Genomic DNA, 16185 nt, shown 5'->3' with positions numbered 1-16185 from the left:
ATTAAATACATTCTTCAAAATTCACAAAAAGTTATGTTAGCTGATGAAAATTATTTAAGATTATCCCATAGAACAAAACGTATAAACTCTCTTAAGCCTGTTTACCACAGACTTTATTTTCGGCTTTAATAAAAAAATTTTTAAAAAACGCAATTAATTTTCTTCATAGGCTTTGTCCAACGAACCATGGCGGAGTTAGTGCTTGCAAAAAAAATGCCATTACTACCGTATTTCTCTATGAGATGGCTGTATAAAAAAAAGCATTAAAGCAAGTCAATCAAAATTGACAGTTTAATCAGTGGGGATATGTGTTTGTTGAATAATAGATCTCACTCACGTTTATCTATTGTAGGCGGCCTCCTACATGATGTGCCAACAATGTCTCAAATCAAATCAGGCTGACAGATTTAAATACATTTTGCTCTCTCATTTACAAACTCTATGTTGAAGAAATATTGCATTGATAATTGCAACAGCAACATCATTTATGTTGTATGTTATACCTGTGCAGAAATAGGCTAGGTTTTGATCTATGCGATTTTGGAAAAAGTTGGATTTGTTTTACAATTTGTAATAACTTGTTGGAATGCAAGCGTTTAGTTGACAAACTACAAGTCAGCGAAAGTTGCAGGTATTTATACATCTTGAGAGAACATTCTAAATCCCACCATTGCCTCACAGTGAAACCCTCCCCTTGCGCGCACCTTCCATCCCTCCTCCAACCACTTTCCAGCTCTCCAGTCCATCATGAATAAACATTAATTTTAATAGTACATGGTACCTTTCAGTACACTGTGGGGTTCAGTTGGGGAATATTGACAGGTGGTCCGTAAATCCCAACTAATCCGGGAAAAGGGACTTTTTGAGTCTGGGAAGACCATGGCTCGCGCCAGGATATATCGGGAGTCATCGCTGGTGATTTTATTGCAAATTGTCCTTATTTGCTCCGCTCAGGTAAGTCACAAATTATGGTTATTTTCTTATCCAATGGTTCACATCGATTTGTTTGCCAGCCACTGCTTTTCTTGAGATTATATTATCCTGTGTTATTAGGATGGAATTTCCCATGGATGGGATAGGCTGGGCTGGGATGCTCAGACTCCCAAATGTTTTGAAACACACCTTCTATGCATTTACAGATTCGTTGAACCATATAGTTTACAAATACATTAGACCGACCACAATATGCCTATTTATTAGTGGACTATTTTTCTCTTGTAAATAGCTGCATGATTTAGAAGTGTGTGAGTCCCATGTAGCTCAGTTGGTAGAGCATGGGGCTTGCAACGCACGGGTTGTGGGTTCGTTTCCCACGGGGGGCCAGTATGAAAATGTATTCACTCACTAACTCTAAGTCGCTCTGGATAAGAGCGTCTGCTAAATGACTAAAATATGAAAAAATGTGTATGGTAAATAACATAGCAGCTGCTTGTGTTGACATATGGAACCAATAGGTTGGAATCACAACAAATATATTCTCAACATATGTAATTACTTACAGAGTGGTCCCTTGTATAGAGGCTTGTGGTTTTCTTTTCTTGACCGTTCTTCCCACAAAACTACTGATTTCACACAATAGAGCTCTTTGTGTGAGGTGCCCAGCCATGATTTGGGGATACATTTCAGTAGAGGAGCTTTAAATGATTTTGTGTATTTATCCACAGAGGGGCCCGGTCGGTCCCAGAGGCCCCGCTGGACCCCCTGGCATAGCAGGCGTGCCTGGAGTCGACGGCATTGATGTGAGATACCTTTTCATTTAATATTTTATTGTATATTTGTGTCATTTCAGGCTTTAGATTTATCTGTTGTACAGCACCTCACCTGGTATAGACCTAAATTAATTGTGTTATTCTATAATTGTCAACCTATAGTGGATTTTTACATGGTTATTAAATAAACATTCCTTTTTCTATTTCATTTCAGGGAGACAGAGGGGACGATAACATCACAGAAGGCGGCCCTGTGAGTGGACTATCATTTCCCTTGCCACACCTATTTTATAACCTACCAATAAATGGTTAATCAATTTTAGCATGCTATTGAAATGGTCACTCTGTTCCCAGGGCCCTGATGGGGAAGACGGCAAACCAGGAACTCCCGGAGCACCCGGCCTACCAGGGGCAGACGTAAGTTACACATAATACCCACATTTACAACCAGTTTACTATTCATACTCCCCAAGCAGGAAACCCCATTGTGCAAAATCAAATAACAGTTGAGTCCATTGAACATCTGTAACTTCTGAAGCTCAAGGGGCTGAAGATCTGTGGCACTACTGCTGTGTGAGTCGTTTATATTGGCTCCTGAGCAAAAGGGTTGGAGGGAGGGGAAATCCTCCTGAAGAAAATGAATCCGTGGGCTACATCAACCTGGGTATTTAGGGGAGAGAGGAGGAGAACGCCTCAAATAGCTTCCTGACTGAAACAGAGAAACAGAGGTCTTTTTGTATGAGTTGGGGGGTGCAGGGGATTCTGCCGCCAATGATGGCTGACAGGAAATAACTGTATGCTGGGAAAGGTGGAGCAGAAGGGCCCCAGTGTGTGTGCTGTCCAATTGGGCGATGATGCTGAATACAGAGTATCCTATCAGATGAACTGCTGACTGCTGTGTGTCTGGCAGAGTAGGTAGTGTCCAGGTGTGTCGAGGTATGCACTCGTTTTGGCTGGGTAGCTCACTATTCTCTTTTGTTAGGAATAGCAAATACCTGGAAAACACAGACTTCAAGTAGTCAGCTATCATCCATTCTTTCTGTTTCTCTGTCCATAACTGGAGTCCTGATTTCAACGATTCCTGTATTCTGTTGTTTGTTGCCTGCCAAAGCTATTGACTAGTTAGAGAGTAGTAGTAGTTCCTTGATCTTGGGAGGATAGTTCAGAGCATCTCTTTTCAATCCATTGATTCAAGCTTGGCGAAGGACTAGTTAGACTAGTTAAGTGACCTCCAATGGTTTATGTAGCTAGCGGAAGAGGGGAGGGGCTAAACAGTGTGAGAGAAGACACACCCCCATATGAGTCTTATAATTGCTAGATTACTGTGTAGGAAACACTCCATCCATGAAATATCAATGATGAAATTGACTTTTAGGTAGACTAAATTGTCACGATCGTCGTAATAAGTGGACCAAGGCGCAGCGTGAAATGCGTACATCTTTTATTGAGTACTATTAACAATAACAAAACAACAAAACGAAACGTGAAGTCCTCGGTCATAAACACAAACCTACACGGAACAAGATCCCACAAATGACAAGTGCAAAACAGGCTGCCTAAGTATGGGTCCCAATCAGAGACAACAAGCCACAGCTGCCTCTGATTGGGAACCACCCCGGCCAACATAGAAACACATGAACTAGAACATGAACATAGAACACTAAACATAGAAACTAACACCCTGGCTCAACATATAAGAGTCCCCAGAGCCAGGGCGTGACAGTACCCCCCCCCCCCCAAAGGCGCGGACTGCGACCGCGCCAACTAAACCCAACAGGGGAGGGGCCGGGTGGGCATTCCGCCTCGGAAGCGGATCCGGCTCCGGGCGTGACCACCACTCTCTAGCTACCCCCCTGTAGCGCCCCTGGTCTGGTCTGGCCCCGCTGGCTGGAGCTGGACTGGACATCGGTGGAGCGGATTGCTTTGGCTCCGGTGTGGAGCAGCTGACCGGTGCCGGACCAGGCACCGGTGGAACAGGCACGGACCGTGCCGGACTGACGACGCGCACCACTGGCTTGGTGCGGGGAGCAGGAACAGCCCGGACCGGGCTGGCGACGCGCACCACTGGCTTGGTGCGGGGAGCAGGAACAGGCTGGACCGGGCTGGCGACGCGCACCACTGGCTTGGTGCGGGGAGCAGGAACAGGCCGGACCGGGCTGGCGACGCACACCACTGGCTTGGTGCGGGGAGCAGGAACAGGCCGGACCGGGCTGGCGACGCGCACCACTGTCTTGGTGCGGGGAGCAGGAACGGGCCGGACCGGGCTGACGACGTGCACCATTGGCTTGGTGCGGGGGACAGGAACAGGCCGGGCCGGGCTGGCGACGCGCACCACAGGCTTGGTGCGAGGGGCAGGAACAGGCCTGGCCGGGCTGGCGACGCGCACCACTGGCTTGGTGCGAGGGGCAGGAACGGGTCGGGCCGGACTGGGAACACGCACCACTAACTTAGTGCGGGGAGCAGGAACGGGTTGGGCCATACTGGGAACACGCACCACTAACTTAGTGCGGGGAGCAGGAACGGGTTGGGCCGTACTGGGAACACGCACCACTAACTTAGTGCGGGGAGCAGGAACGGGTTGGGCCGGACTGGGAACACGCACCACTAACTTAGTGCGGGGAGCAGGAACGGGTTGGGCCGTACTGGGAACACGCACCACTAACTTAGTGCGGGGAGCAGGAACGGGTCGGGCCGGACTGGGAACACGCACCACTAACTTAGTGCGGGGAGCGGGAACGGGTCGGGCCGGACTGGGAACACGCACCACTAACTTAGTGCGGGGAGCAGGAACGGGTTGGGCCGTACTGGGAACACGCACCACTAACTTAGTGCGGGGAGCAGGAACTAGCCGGACCGGACTGGTGACACACACCACTTGCTTGGTGCGAGGAGCGGGACTGGGTTTCCTCATAAACCTCCGCTCCCTCTGCTGCCTACTCAGTTCCTCTCGCCGTGCCTCTACACTCTCCTTCTCCCTCCTGACCAATGGCCCCCGTAACCTGGTGGCCTCCTCTCCTAGTCCACAAACTCGCCCTGTAGCTGCCTCCAGCAGCCCCGTCGTCCATGCCGTGTGCCCCCCCAAAATGTTTTCTTGGGGTTGCCTCTCGCCTGTCCGACGACGGCCTGGTTGGCGCCGCTTCTCCTCTCCTTCCTGGGCATCCTCCCTCATCGCCCTCCGGTAGCGGACGGCCTCCTCCTCGGTGATCCTACCCCAACCGAGGAGGACATCCACTAGCGTTACCTCCGGCGTTTGCTCCTGGACACACTGCTTGGTCCTGTATTGGTGGGATCTTCTGTCACGATCGTCGTAATGAGTGGACCAAGGCGCAGCGTGAAATGCGTACATCTTTTATTGAGTACTATTAACAATAACAAAACAACAAAACGAAACGTGAAGTCCTCGGTCATAAACACAAACCTACACGGAACAAGATCCCACAAATGACAAGTGCAAAAGTATGGTTCCCAATCAGAGACAACAAGCCACAGCTGCCTCTGATTGGGAACCACCCCGGCCAACATTGAAACACATGAACTAGAACATGAACATAGAACACTAAACATAGAAACTAACACCCTGGCTCAACATATAAGAGTCCCCAGAGCCAGGGCGTGACATAAATATGCAATGGTTTAGTTAGTACAATGTTTAGAGCATTGATCACAGACTGTGTAATGTATCATCTTCAAGATACAAACGTGGAATATAAAAGTAGTCTCAATTGAGATGCCTTCCATAATTTTGTCGAAATCTTGCTTATAGATTATAGAGTATTTGGATTACAAACCTTCCTTTGTGTTTATCAAACGCAAATTTAATTAAGGAAATCAGATTTACAGTAATATTGCCTTGAAGTAAGGCCACCCTGTTACTAATGGTGATCTAACAGAGTACTGTGTCAGCAACTCAGTGTTGGAACAGTTCTATTTCAAATCAATTCATTTCAGGAATGGATGGATTGCCCATTGTTTCTAATTCATATTTTCACATGTCCTTTTATAATTTCTCGGGAATCCCATTGAATACTTGTAAAGAATAAAATATAAAATATCACAATAAGAATGGGTAACAGAGCATGATATGACTTCTTTCACTGGAGGGCATTAGACACATATTGAGGTTTTATACAGTTTACTCATGGACATTCATATTTCTGTGTGGTTTATATAAGCTTTGTTTCCTCTATAGGGTGCCACTGGACCTGTTGGAGATGCCGGCCGAGACGGGCCTCCTGGACCAAAAGTATGTTTTCTTTATATGAAATCAAATGTATCCATAATCTTCCTATCTGTCTAATATCTATATTGCTGAAATATAATGCATTTACACTCTCTGTACTCAGTGTGTGGAGGCTGGTCAGAAGAGTAGGAATGTGAAAATATCACTATGCTCCAAAGCAATGAAAGGTTGAGATTGTTTCACCAACCATCTTGTGTGCTTCTCTATCAGGGTGAACCTGGAGAGGCTGGGGAGGTCGGGGAGATTGTAAGTAAGCATGGTTAACTACATTTATTAAAGGAATGTATGTATAATAGGGTTGTAATAGGGATATTGTCCATTATGACACAGCCTATGGCAATCATGCAGAAATGACCAAACATCATCTGGAAAGGGATCGACCTCACTTGTTTCAATGGATTATTACACTACCATAAGGATGGGACCATCCCCTCCAAGGACTTGTCTTACCCATCCAAGGAAATGACTGGAAATCTGGAATAGGCTACTCCCTCTCAAGGACCATATAACGATAGGACACACCCATAAAATCGTCTAATGCTACGTTCATCACCAAGTGGGAAGGTGGTAATTACCAGTTGTGGATTCGTAAATACGAGTTGGGTGCATTCACGTTTTGGGAAATACCATCAAACATGGAGATCATTAGAAGGCTTGTGATTGTTTTGCTATTTTATACCCATAAAAAGTATATCTAGAGCTACTTTCACTTTCTAAATCAAAAGGAAGATGAACAGAATACATTTTGTATCAACAATTTTTGTCTTACCATAAACAACAACTGCTGAAGATGCCGCCATGCTTGCTGTCTTTTTTGTTGACAAATGACACCAGAGAGGTGCAAGTGAAAAACTCGGAGCACGTGGGATGATAGATGAGTTTCCCACTAGTGGATTTTTCGCAGTTGTATGTGGTATTTACGAAATTACGAGATGTTGTGAACTCAGCATAACACACCTTTATAAGAATTGCGCACACACACCCATTGGTTGATCTGAAATCATATCTGAAATGAATACGCCCACCTAGGATATGACACCTATAAGGATACAATATCTATTTAAGGGTATGACATACTATAAGGACTGATTTATTGAAACGGCATTGCTTAAAATTGTGCCTTTTATTACTGTACCCTTGTTAATGCATTGATTAACTTGTTTATTTAGAAAATGCAACTTTACCTCAATTTTACACCTTCAAGCCTCTCCATGAATTTTCTCTTGTCTACCACAGGGCGAGGGACCTGATGGACCTGATGTGAGTACTTTTCCATTGTTCCCACACCTGAATAAGGAAGAATGTATTTAAATACAAGAGAATACATTACATTAGTACTGTGTCATGTCCTTTTTGTTTTGCTGACAGGGAGCAGCTGGTGCACAAGGGTTGGTGGGCGAGCTTGGCAAAGTCGGAACCCCGGTGAGTACTGCCTTTTTAACATTTAGAAACACAGGGCTTCCAACATTTTCAATATCTTATACGGAGATATTGACTTCTAACTTATTAAATGATTGCATTCATTCACCTGTAAACATATTATTATTATTATTTATAGGGATCACAGGGCAAGAAGGGGCCAGTGGGGCTTCCCGGACCTGCAGGGCCCAGGGTAAATATATTTATTTTCATGTAGCTCAGCTGGTAGAGCATGGCGCTTGTAACGCCAAGGTAGTGGGTTCGATCCCCGGGACCACCCATACACAAAAAATGTATGCACGCATGACTGTAAGTCGCTTTGGATAAAAGCATCTGCTAAATGGCATATTATTATTATTATTATGATCAATTAGTTCCATATTAGTGTTGTCATCCTTAGTACAGTAGGAAACCCCATGTGAATCCCATGTGATGTAATAGCTACATAGTTCTGTGTGCCATGAAAAGTATCAAAGAGGAGACCATTTACAGCATCCTGTACATTTGTAAGAGCACTGCAACAACCAACCTGTATGACAACCAGCCCCTGTTTCCCCTACAATGATTTCAAAGACAGAAATGTCATTAAAATTTTGTTTTCTCTTTTTCTCCCCAGGGTCTTCCTGGCGTGTATAAGGGGGAAGACCTGGTAAGGCGTTCACAAGTTTCCTTTAAGGGCACCACAGCTATGCATTTGAACCCTGATGCTGATGATGGGGAACTTTTCAGCGGAGCCCCCCTGTGGCAGGGCTCTTAGATGACCTCAAATAGGCTTTACTTCTGTTTTTCAGTGTCCCAATGCCTGTCCTTCTGGTCTTAACGGATATTCTGGCCTCCCAGGCATGAAGGTGACTATATAATAAATACACATACTATACTATGGTTGGTCGTTGACACTAATATACTATGGATGTTGATGCTGTATCTTGTCAGTGAAACTGGCTTGCATATAGCGGCAACATTATATGGTTTCTCTTTAGGGCCACAAAGGGGTAAAAGGAGAGTCTGGAGAGCCTGGAAAGCAAGGACACAAGGTAACGTCTCCCCCTTTTTATCCAGATGAAATATCAACAACTACAATGCGGTCATTGATAATGATTGTAACATTTGTTTGATGTTTTCTACAGGGAGAAGAAGGAGACCAGGGAGGAGAAGGCGAGATGGGAGCTCAAGGGCTACCAGTAAACTATTTTAATATTTCTCTCACAAATCTGGATCAATATAAATGTGCCATTCACAATGTGGCTATGATACATGTATTTTTTAAATTAAAAATGGCTTCTTCCTCTCTCTCTCTCTCTCTCTCTCTCTCTCTCTCTCTCTCTCTCTCTCTCTCTCTCTCTCTCTCTCTCTCTCTCTCTCTCTCTCACTACTCTCTCTCTCTGCTGAGTGATTTTAGGGCCAAGGGGGACCCAGGGGAATAACAGGCATGATGGGCCTCAAAGGTGACAGGGTAAGGGTCATGAGGTCACACACTGTTTGACATCATAGGATGAATGCCCAAGATGAGCTATGTGCTATATGTTACTGCCATCCTCAGCGGGTGCTGCTGAGTGACTTCAGCTTGGCCTGTTTCAGCACTGCCAAACCTCAACATCCCACAATTTATGTTTGAGCACACTAGTAAATGCATTAAAAAAATGTATATTTGACATCTTAAATCTGTTTGATAACAGGGACCTCGTGGAACGTTTGGAGATCTCGGTCCCCAGGGAATTCAGGGTGGCCCAGTAGGTGCCTGTATTTTTATCACCATGACTTTCACCTCTTTTTCACCATGACCTCTTTGTCACCACTCACATTACAGTAACATCTCAACTTATTCGACTATTTTGGTTTAAGAAATTAGTTTTTCTTTTTTAGGGTGACGTGGGCCAAAGAGGAGTAGTGGGCGAGAATGGACCAAACGGTGGTCAAGTAAGTACTAAAACACCACACCATCATACAAATATATTATCACTGTTATATTATCATTATTATTATTGCTGTTATATTATCACTGCAGAACAACAGAGCACATGGTCATTCACTTTCAAAAGTAAAAACCTGCCGCCAATTCATACAGGTGCACACTATCTATCAAATAATGTATAGAGACTTTTACTCACTGTTTTTGGTGTGTTGTTTTGCAGGGCGCCCGAGGGCCACAAGGAATAAGGGGCCTTCCAGGGACCAAAGGGGAGCCTGTGAGTATTGTACACACCACAGCCTTACCAAAACTGATTCATTATCGACTAACATCTCATCTATGACATCTGTGACATTACACACAGCATGAGCATACAGTTGACTCAATACACATGCCATGAAGCTAATCCACTTCCGTAACGCTCAACTTCCCTGTTCTTTCTCCCATGGACAGGGTCTATCTGGGCCCGATGGACGTGAAGGAATTCCCGGATTGCCAGCATCTAAGGTACAGCTCAACCTGCTGTTCAAAGACCTACAGTAGGCTAAATGAGGATGTATATACAGTGAATCAGTAAGATTGATCTGCTGTTGTTTTTTTCTATCATTTTAAGGGTATTACTGGGAAAGTTGGCAGTCCAGGTGATACTGGGCTCCAAGGACTTCCTGTAAGTGTGACCTCTGACCCCTAGCATCTTTGATTCATCATAATCATTCTACGTTTGTTTTTGTTTGGGTTTGTTTGGTTGTTCATTTGTTTTGATGTGATTCTCGCCATAGGGTTTGCCAGGCGCTTATGGTCCAAAAGGACAAAGTGGTGAGAAGGTAGGGGAATATTTCAAATGTATGAATAAAACCAGTTATTGACAATTCTGTATATGAATCTCTATTGTAGGGAATCTTATGTTTTCCTCTCTTTGTTACTAGGGTAACTCTGGCGACCCAGGTTCTGTAGGACTAATGGGGTCTCCTGGGAAATCAGTAAGTCAAGAGAAAATTAAATCACATTAAATGACAGTGATGAAACGTAATACTTTGATACAGGATACATAACCCTTACATACTTGCATCAGTAGTATAAGGGGCTGTGCTACAGATCTCATGGAGACTTGCTTTGTTTACAGGGGGAACGTGGTGAGCAGGGAGAAGTAGGACCTGTCGGAGCAAGAGGTGGACCAGTGAGTATGTTTTATAGTATATGTGATTCACTGTGAGAAAGCCATCCATATAAAAACACTATCAAGTTTGATTACTCTTTTCAAGGTTTAGTATGAACTTCAGTAGTTTGAATAAATCATCTGGAACTGTGTGATTTAGTAACCCTTTTAGTGTTAGGGAATTAGGGATAAATGTGTGACCTAAATAACTGAACAATAGAATTAACAAGATCAGCACAAAGCATTTGAACTCTAAAGCCATGCACAACCTTTGCTCTATTATAATAGAAGCATTCTTCAACAAGCTCAGAACTTCATGTGATTCATTTGGGAAGGTCTTGGACTACTAGAATATAATACATCTGCACTTGCGCCACAATTGCTTCTCTATAACTTCCTATTCTTCTATTTTTTCACTGTAGGGTGAAAGAGGAGTGCGTGGCCCAGAAGGGCCTGCAGGGGCACCAGGACCCAGGGTAAGTCAACAGCCCAACAGACCATTCATTATAACTAACATACTCATAGCCCCAAAACAAGCCCTTTATATGTATTATGAACCACAATGAATAAAGCATTTTACAATTTGTCGCAAACATCCATACATGTACCACAGTATGAACCATGATTATCAAACTGACCAATGAACTTGAAACATACAAATGAACTAGGCTAAGATGCTGGTGAAATCTGTAACCTGGGTAGTAAACAGGTGGAATAATAGAGGGAGTTGAGCATCTTCTGCACAAGAATGATAGGAAAAGCCATGGGAAGTGATGACAAAGCCAAGTGACCAAGCACAGAATCCTGTGGTACTCCAGTCATCAGACTTTGTTGTGTGAAAATACATGGATTGGTAAGGTAAGATGCAGACAAGGAAATATCAGAGTGAAGCCAATTCAATTCGGAATACAGAACAGGTTTGTGGTTTGCAATGTGATGGATTATGATGATACTGTCATGGGGAAAGAAGAGGAAGACAAGAACATGATGAAGATGGTGTGAAAGAGGAAGAAGAAAACAAAGTATGAAATAAATGACATTTTTTGGATCATGTGCAGTATGGCAAGAACAAAGACGATGCTGGTCTTTCAACATTTACTAGGGTGGCCATTAGAATTATGTTGATATAATTGTATATGTAATTATTTATGCTTATTTTCTTCAAATGTTATTTTCATTACAATGCCTTTCCTGCCCTACCTTTCCTGGAACTAGGACATCTTAGAGTGCAAATAACACAATCCGCCCCCATCCATACCAGCAGTCTTTTGCTATTTATATTTGACATAACATCAGTGTAAACAATGCACTGAGTGGACAAAACATTAGGAGCATCTGCTCTTTCCATGACATAGACTGACCAGGTGATTCCAGGTGAAAGCTATGATCCCTTGATATCCTTTGTTAAATCCACTTCAATCAGTGTAGATGAAGGGGAGGATACAGGTTAAAGAAGTATTATTAAGCCTTGAGACAATTGAGACATGGATTGTGTATGTGTGCCATTCAGAGGGTGAATGGGCAAGACAAGATTTAAGTGCCTTTGAACGGGATATGGTAGTAGGTGCCAGGCGCACCGGTTTGAGTTTTTCTACGCTCAACAGTTTCCTGTGTGTATCAAGAATGGTTCACCATCCAAAGGACATCCAGCCAACTTGACACAACTGTGGGAAGCACTGGAGTCAACATGGGCCAGCATCCCTGTGGAACGCATTCGACACCTTGTAGAGTCCATGCCCAGATGAATTGAGGCAGTTCTGAAGGCAAAAGGGGGGGTGCAACTCAATATTAGGAACGTGTTCATAATGTTTTGTGCACTCAGTGTATATTGCTATTATCTGCAATCACACCATACATATACCATTTAACATGGACATAGTTACCATAGCAACCATTCAGATCAACCAAGCTGAATGCCAGTGACTAAGAGCAAACCCACTCCAAGCAAGTGGAGCCGTATGCTCTCTCATATTGAGTGTGGCATCCCTTTATAAGCCTCCAGACTGCAGTAATACTGCTATCCGCCAGTGAGGGGGCATGAATGGAGTCTTGTTACACTGGTCCATGGGCCCAGGGGTATTTCTTCAGAGAGGGGGGATTCAGGCCAGGAAATAGGCTGAAAAGGCCTGAAAGAACCCTCTGTTTCCCAGGAATTCCTTAAACCAGTTAGCCGAGGGTATGCCACAATCAGTACCCACACTTCCAAAAACATCTCATGGAGTGTGTCCCCAATATAATATATATATAATATAATATATAATATAATAATATGCCATTTAGCAGACGCTTTTATCCAAAGCGACTTACAGTCATGCGTGCATACATTTTTTTTTTTGTGTATGGGTGGTCCCGGGGATCGAACCCACTACCTTGGCGTTACAAGCGCCGTGCTCTACCAGCTGAGCTACAGAGGACCACAATACCTTTTCCAGCTCACCTGTTTAGACACATTTTCTTCCAGCTAAAACAAAATGTTTTGTGCAAATGTAGTCAGCTGAAGGTGGTTGGAGCGTTGCACAAGCGATCCACTGTGTTAGATTTTTTTAAGTGTGTGTGTGTGTTTTTTAATGTTTAGTTTTTTTACAGGGAGGTAAAGGGGATCTCGGGCTTCCTGGTTTGCCTGGCCCTGCCGGCCTGGTTGGACAGAAGGGAGACAGGGTAAGGAAGATAGAATGTACTACAAAAGGAGAAGCATAAATTAATGTGTGAAAGTGAAATATAATTTTCCTTTTCCTATTTCTATTTCTCCAGGGTGCAGTCGGTTTGACCGGTGCTCAAGGAGAACAAGTAAGTTCTATCAATACCATCTCAACCGACCGAATAGTACATTCCTGCATAAGGGAGGTGAACATATTTTATGTAGCCATCAAATAATGGAAGAAGATGAATGGAGTGAATTCAAATGAATAACATCAAGCACTAGGAGCTACTAGAAGACTACCGAAGGCCCCACCAAGGCCTACTTAGGATGGATACATGTTAATGATCCAGTAAGACATGTATTTTCTCTAACAAATACATTTCTAGGGAGAAGCAGGTTCCGAAGGCACAGCAGGAGACAGAGGGGACTTTGTGAGTAACTACATCAAGATAAAAACGTTGTGAAAATGTTTTGCCGTGCGCAACATTTGTTTGAAAGTAAAAGAGTACTGATTCTGTTTTATTATAGGGTGACGAAGGGGAGCCAGGAGAGAAAGGATCGGTGAGTCCAGCTTATAGCATTGCTTACTGCTAAAGCTCTCTATTGACATGGACTAGGCCTATTATGTCCAGTTACACATGTTAATGTGGTACCTGTTCGTCCCAAAATCATGGGGACTCATCATGATTAGATGCCACAACGTTATAGAACTGTCTAATGCTAGAGGTCACGTACAACAAAGCATCATCATTTCTCATTACTGAATCACTTGACAGTGTTGTGCATGCCAAAAGAAAGCCTTGCATACTGTAGGCCTGAAACACATGATCCTAGACAGACAGCATTGTCTATGCTCCCAATGGTCCAGTCTGGGTAATCCAATGTTACCTTTTGTTATGTATGAATGCTGAATGCCATTGTGTCGCGCTCTGTCGCTGTTTTCAGACAGGCAGACCAGGAGAGACTGGAAACAAAGGGCCGGAGGGCGGCCGGGGCATACCAGGCCCAGGGGGCAAGCCGGGTCAACCTGGACCACGTGGCATGCAGGGAGACAGAGGGGTGCCAGGACTGCCAGGGACACAGGGGCCAGCGGTAGGCACTTTAACAATTAACCAGATCTGGGGGCCTGAAACAGAGCAGGAGTCAAAAAGAGCTTTCTTAGTACTGCACTCATATGGAGTAGACACAAATCTTTACTGGAGGAAACAGCAGAATTCACATGATGACTTTGCCCTGTGTTAAAGACATGCTCCTGAACTGTGGCGACTACTAAGTATTTTTTAAACCTTCCTTTTTGGGCTGGATGTGTCAATGTGTAGTTCATACATGCATAATCTATGAGTAGAATGACTGTCTTACCTCAATTAGTCACGAAATCCCTAGTTTGAAAGCAACTGTTTTTCTGGAAGCTGTGCTGTGCCATTTTTCCTACATATTCCCCCATGTGGGCCAGCCCCCTAGCAAATCGAGTTCTAGCCAATGAGCTTCAGCCCCTTGCCATTTGAGTGACTGCTAGCAAGATGCACACACAGCAGAACGAGAGAGAGATAATGACGTGTTGCACATATCTGCACATGTGACATAGTAGGCAATTTTCGGGGACCACTTTTGGCTCATGAGCACTACTTTCAGAACTACAGGCTAAAGAGTATACAAAAGTACTGGAGAATCTCTTTAAGTATGTCCCTGGGTTAAGACATCATGAAAAAAGCCTGTGAAGCTAGCTATGAATTTAATTACTTACCAGTTAACACCACAATTCTCTCAACAACCACCTGTTTTCCCAGGGGAAACAACCAAGCGATACACACATCACACAAGTTTGCATGAGGGTAATGCAAGGTAAATCTTGATCATTTTCATATCAAACTCTTATCCATTTGATATTGACCATTACTGAACCCATCACATCTGATAATGCAGGTCTATAGGTTTCATTTGACTAATCCCCTCATTCTTTTCCCTTCCTGTGCCACAGAGCAGCTAGCCCAGCTAGCAGCCAGCCTGAGGAGGCCTGAGACGGGCATCTCTGGACTGCCAGGTCCCCCTGGTCCCCCTGGTCCTGAAGGCCCCTCCGGAGAGAACGGCTACCCAGGACTGGACGGGGCCAGAGGACTGCCAGGCCTCAAAGGACCTCCAGGACTGCTGGGTCGCAAAGGGGCCAAAGGTGAGGTCCTGGGTCTTTAAAGATGGTGGAAATATATCCTAAATGTAATATTATGGCCTAGTTTGGTAAGACAATGACAAGTTGGCTGAAGCAGAAACACACTGGCAACCAGGCTGGTAGTAGTAGTGTCATGATCTCCATTTGAATAATTAGGATTGTTTGTGCCATCACAAGTGAAGTTCACTACAACCATCCCTGCATCCCTAAACGTCACTTGAATTGATGATAATGTATATGTTCTGCGTAGGTGACATGGGCGACAGAGGAGAGAGAGGACCCACAGTGAGAGGGGCTAAAGGAGCACCTGGAGCACCCGGTCTACCAGGTAAAGATACCAGTCACAAGAGGCTACACGCCTACACCATAATAATGAAGGCTATAGCCATAACCACTGTGCTAACCCAATATGCTCCAAGTCTCTATATGCTCAGCTATAACATGGTTAGCTAGCTATTTAGCAGTTCCACAGACATGTACAAGTCTCAACCGACCACTCCATCCACAGGTGATCACGGTAGAGCCGCCTATGGCACAGATGGCCGCGACGGCGAGAGAGGGCCACGCGGTGTTCCCGGTATTCCCGGCGTTCCAGGGCCTCCTGGTCGTCCTGGCCTCAACAGCTACTGCGAGTCGTCACAGTGCATCCTTCCTATGGTGGCGTCACCGATATCTGTGAAAGATTCCAGTATGAAAGGGCCAAATGAGGAATAAGATGTGAGTCGGAGACCTAACAGATCCCTGAACGGAGGGGCCACAGGGGCCAAACTATTGAGAGACTAATGGAGGAACTAACTAACGCTCCACGGAAGATCAGTGTTGGGGTCAATTCCATTTAAATTCAGTCAATTCAGGAAGTAAACTGAAATTCAAGTTTAAAAATGTTTCTCATTGAAAAGCAGGAAAATGGAATGGAATTTGAATTCCAGTTAACTTCCTGATTTGAC

The 16185-nt window shown here is 44.4% G+C and overlaps 1 protein-coding gene across 1 annotated transcript; it reads left to right on the top strand.

Annotated features, from left to right (window-relative positions):
* Window positions 1–879: 879 nt before the first annotated feature.
* On the top strand, window positions 880–15952 carry LOC311130534 (uncharacterized protein; the record flags this gene model as incomplete). The annotated part of the gene is made up of 32 exons (XM_084163295.1): window positions 880–954; window positions 1665–1739; window positions 1924–1962; window positions 2064–2126; window positions 5899–5952; window positions 6160–6195; window positions 7186–7209; window positions 7318–7371; window positions 7508–7561; window positions 7985–8017; window positions 8160–8216; window positions 8349–8402; window positions 8496–8549; window positions 8768–8821; window positions 9045–9098; window positions 9232–9285; window positions 9501–9554; window positions 9731–9784; window positions 9891–9944; window positions 10057–10101; window positions 10204–10257; window positions 10401–10454; window positions 10856–10909; window positions 13020–13091; window positions 13185–13220; window positions 13461–13505; window positions 13603–13635; window positions 14020–14166; window positions 14862–14916; window positions 15053–15241; window positions 15489–15566; window positions 15747–15952. 32 exons carry the CDS (start codon window positions 880–882, stop codon window positions 15950–15952), a joined length of 2064 nt encoding a protein of 687 aa, XP_084019421.1.
* Between the last annotated feature and the right edge of the window lie 233 nt (window positions 15953–16185).

This window comes from Coregonus lavaretus, assembly GCF_964263955.1.
Source record: "Coregonus lavaretus genome assembly, chromosome: 6".
Classification (NCBI taxonomy): domain Eukaryota; kingdom Metazoa; phylum Chordata; class Actinopteri; order Salmoniformes; family Salmonidae; genus Coregonus; species Coregonus lavaretus.
Note: the sequence above shows the minus strand (reverse complement) of the source record. Positions and strands in the feature narration are given on the sequence as shown.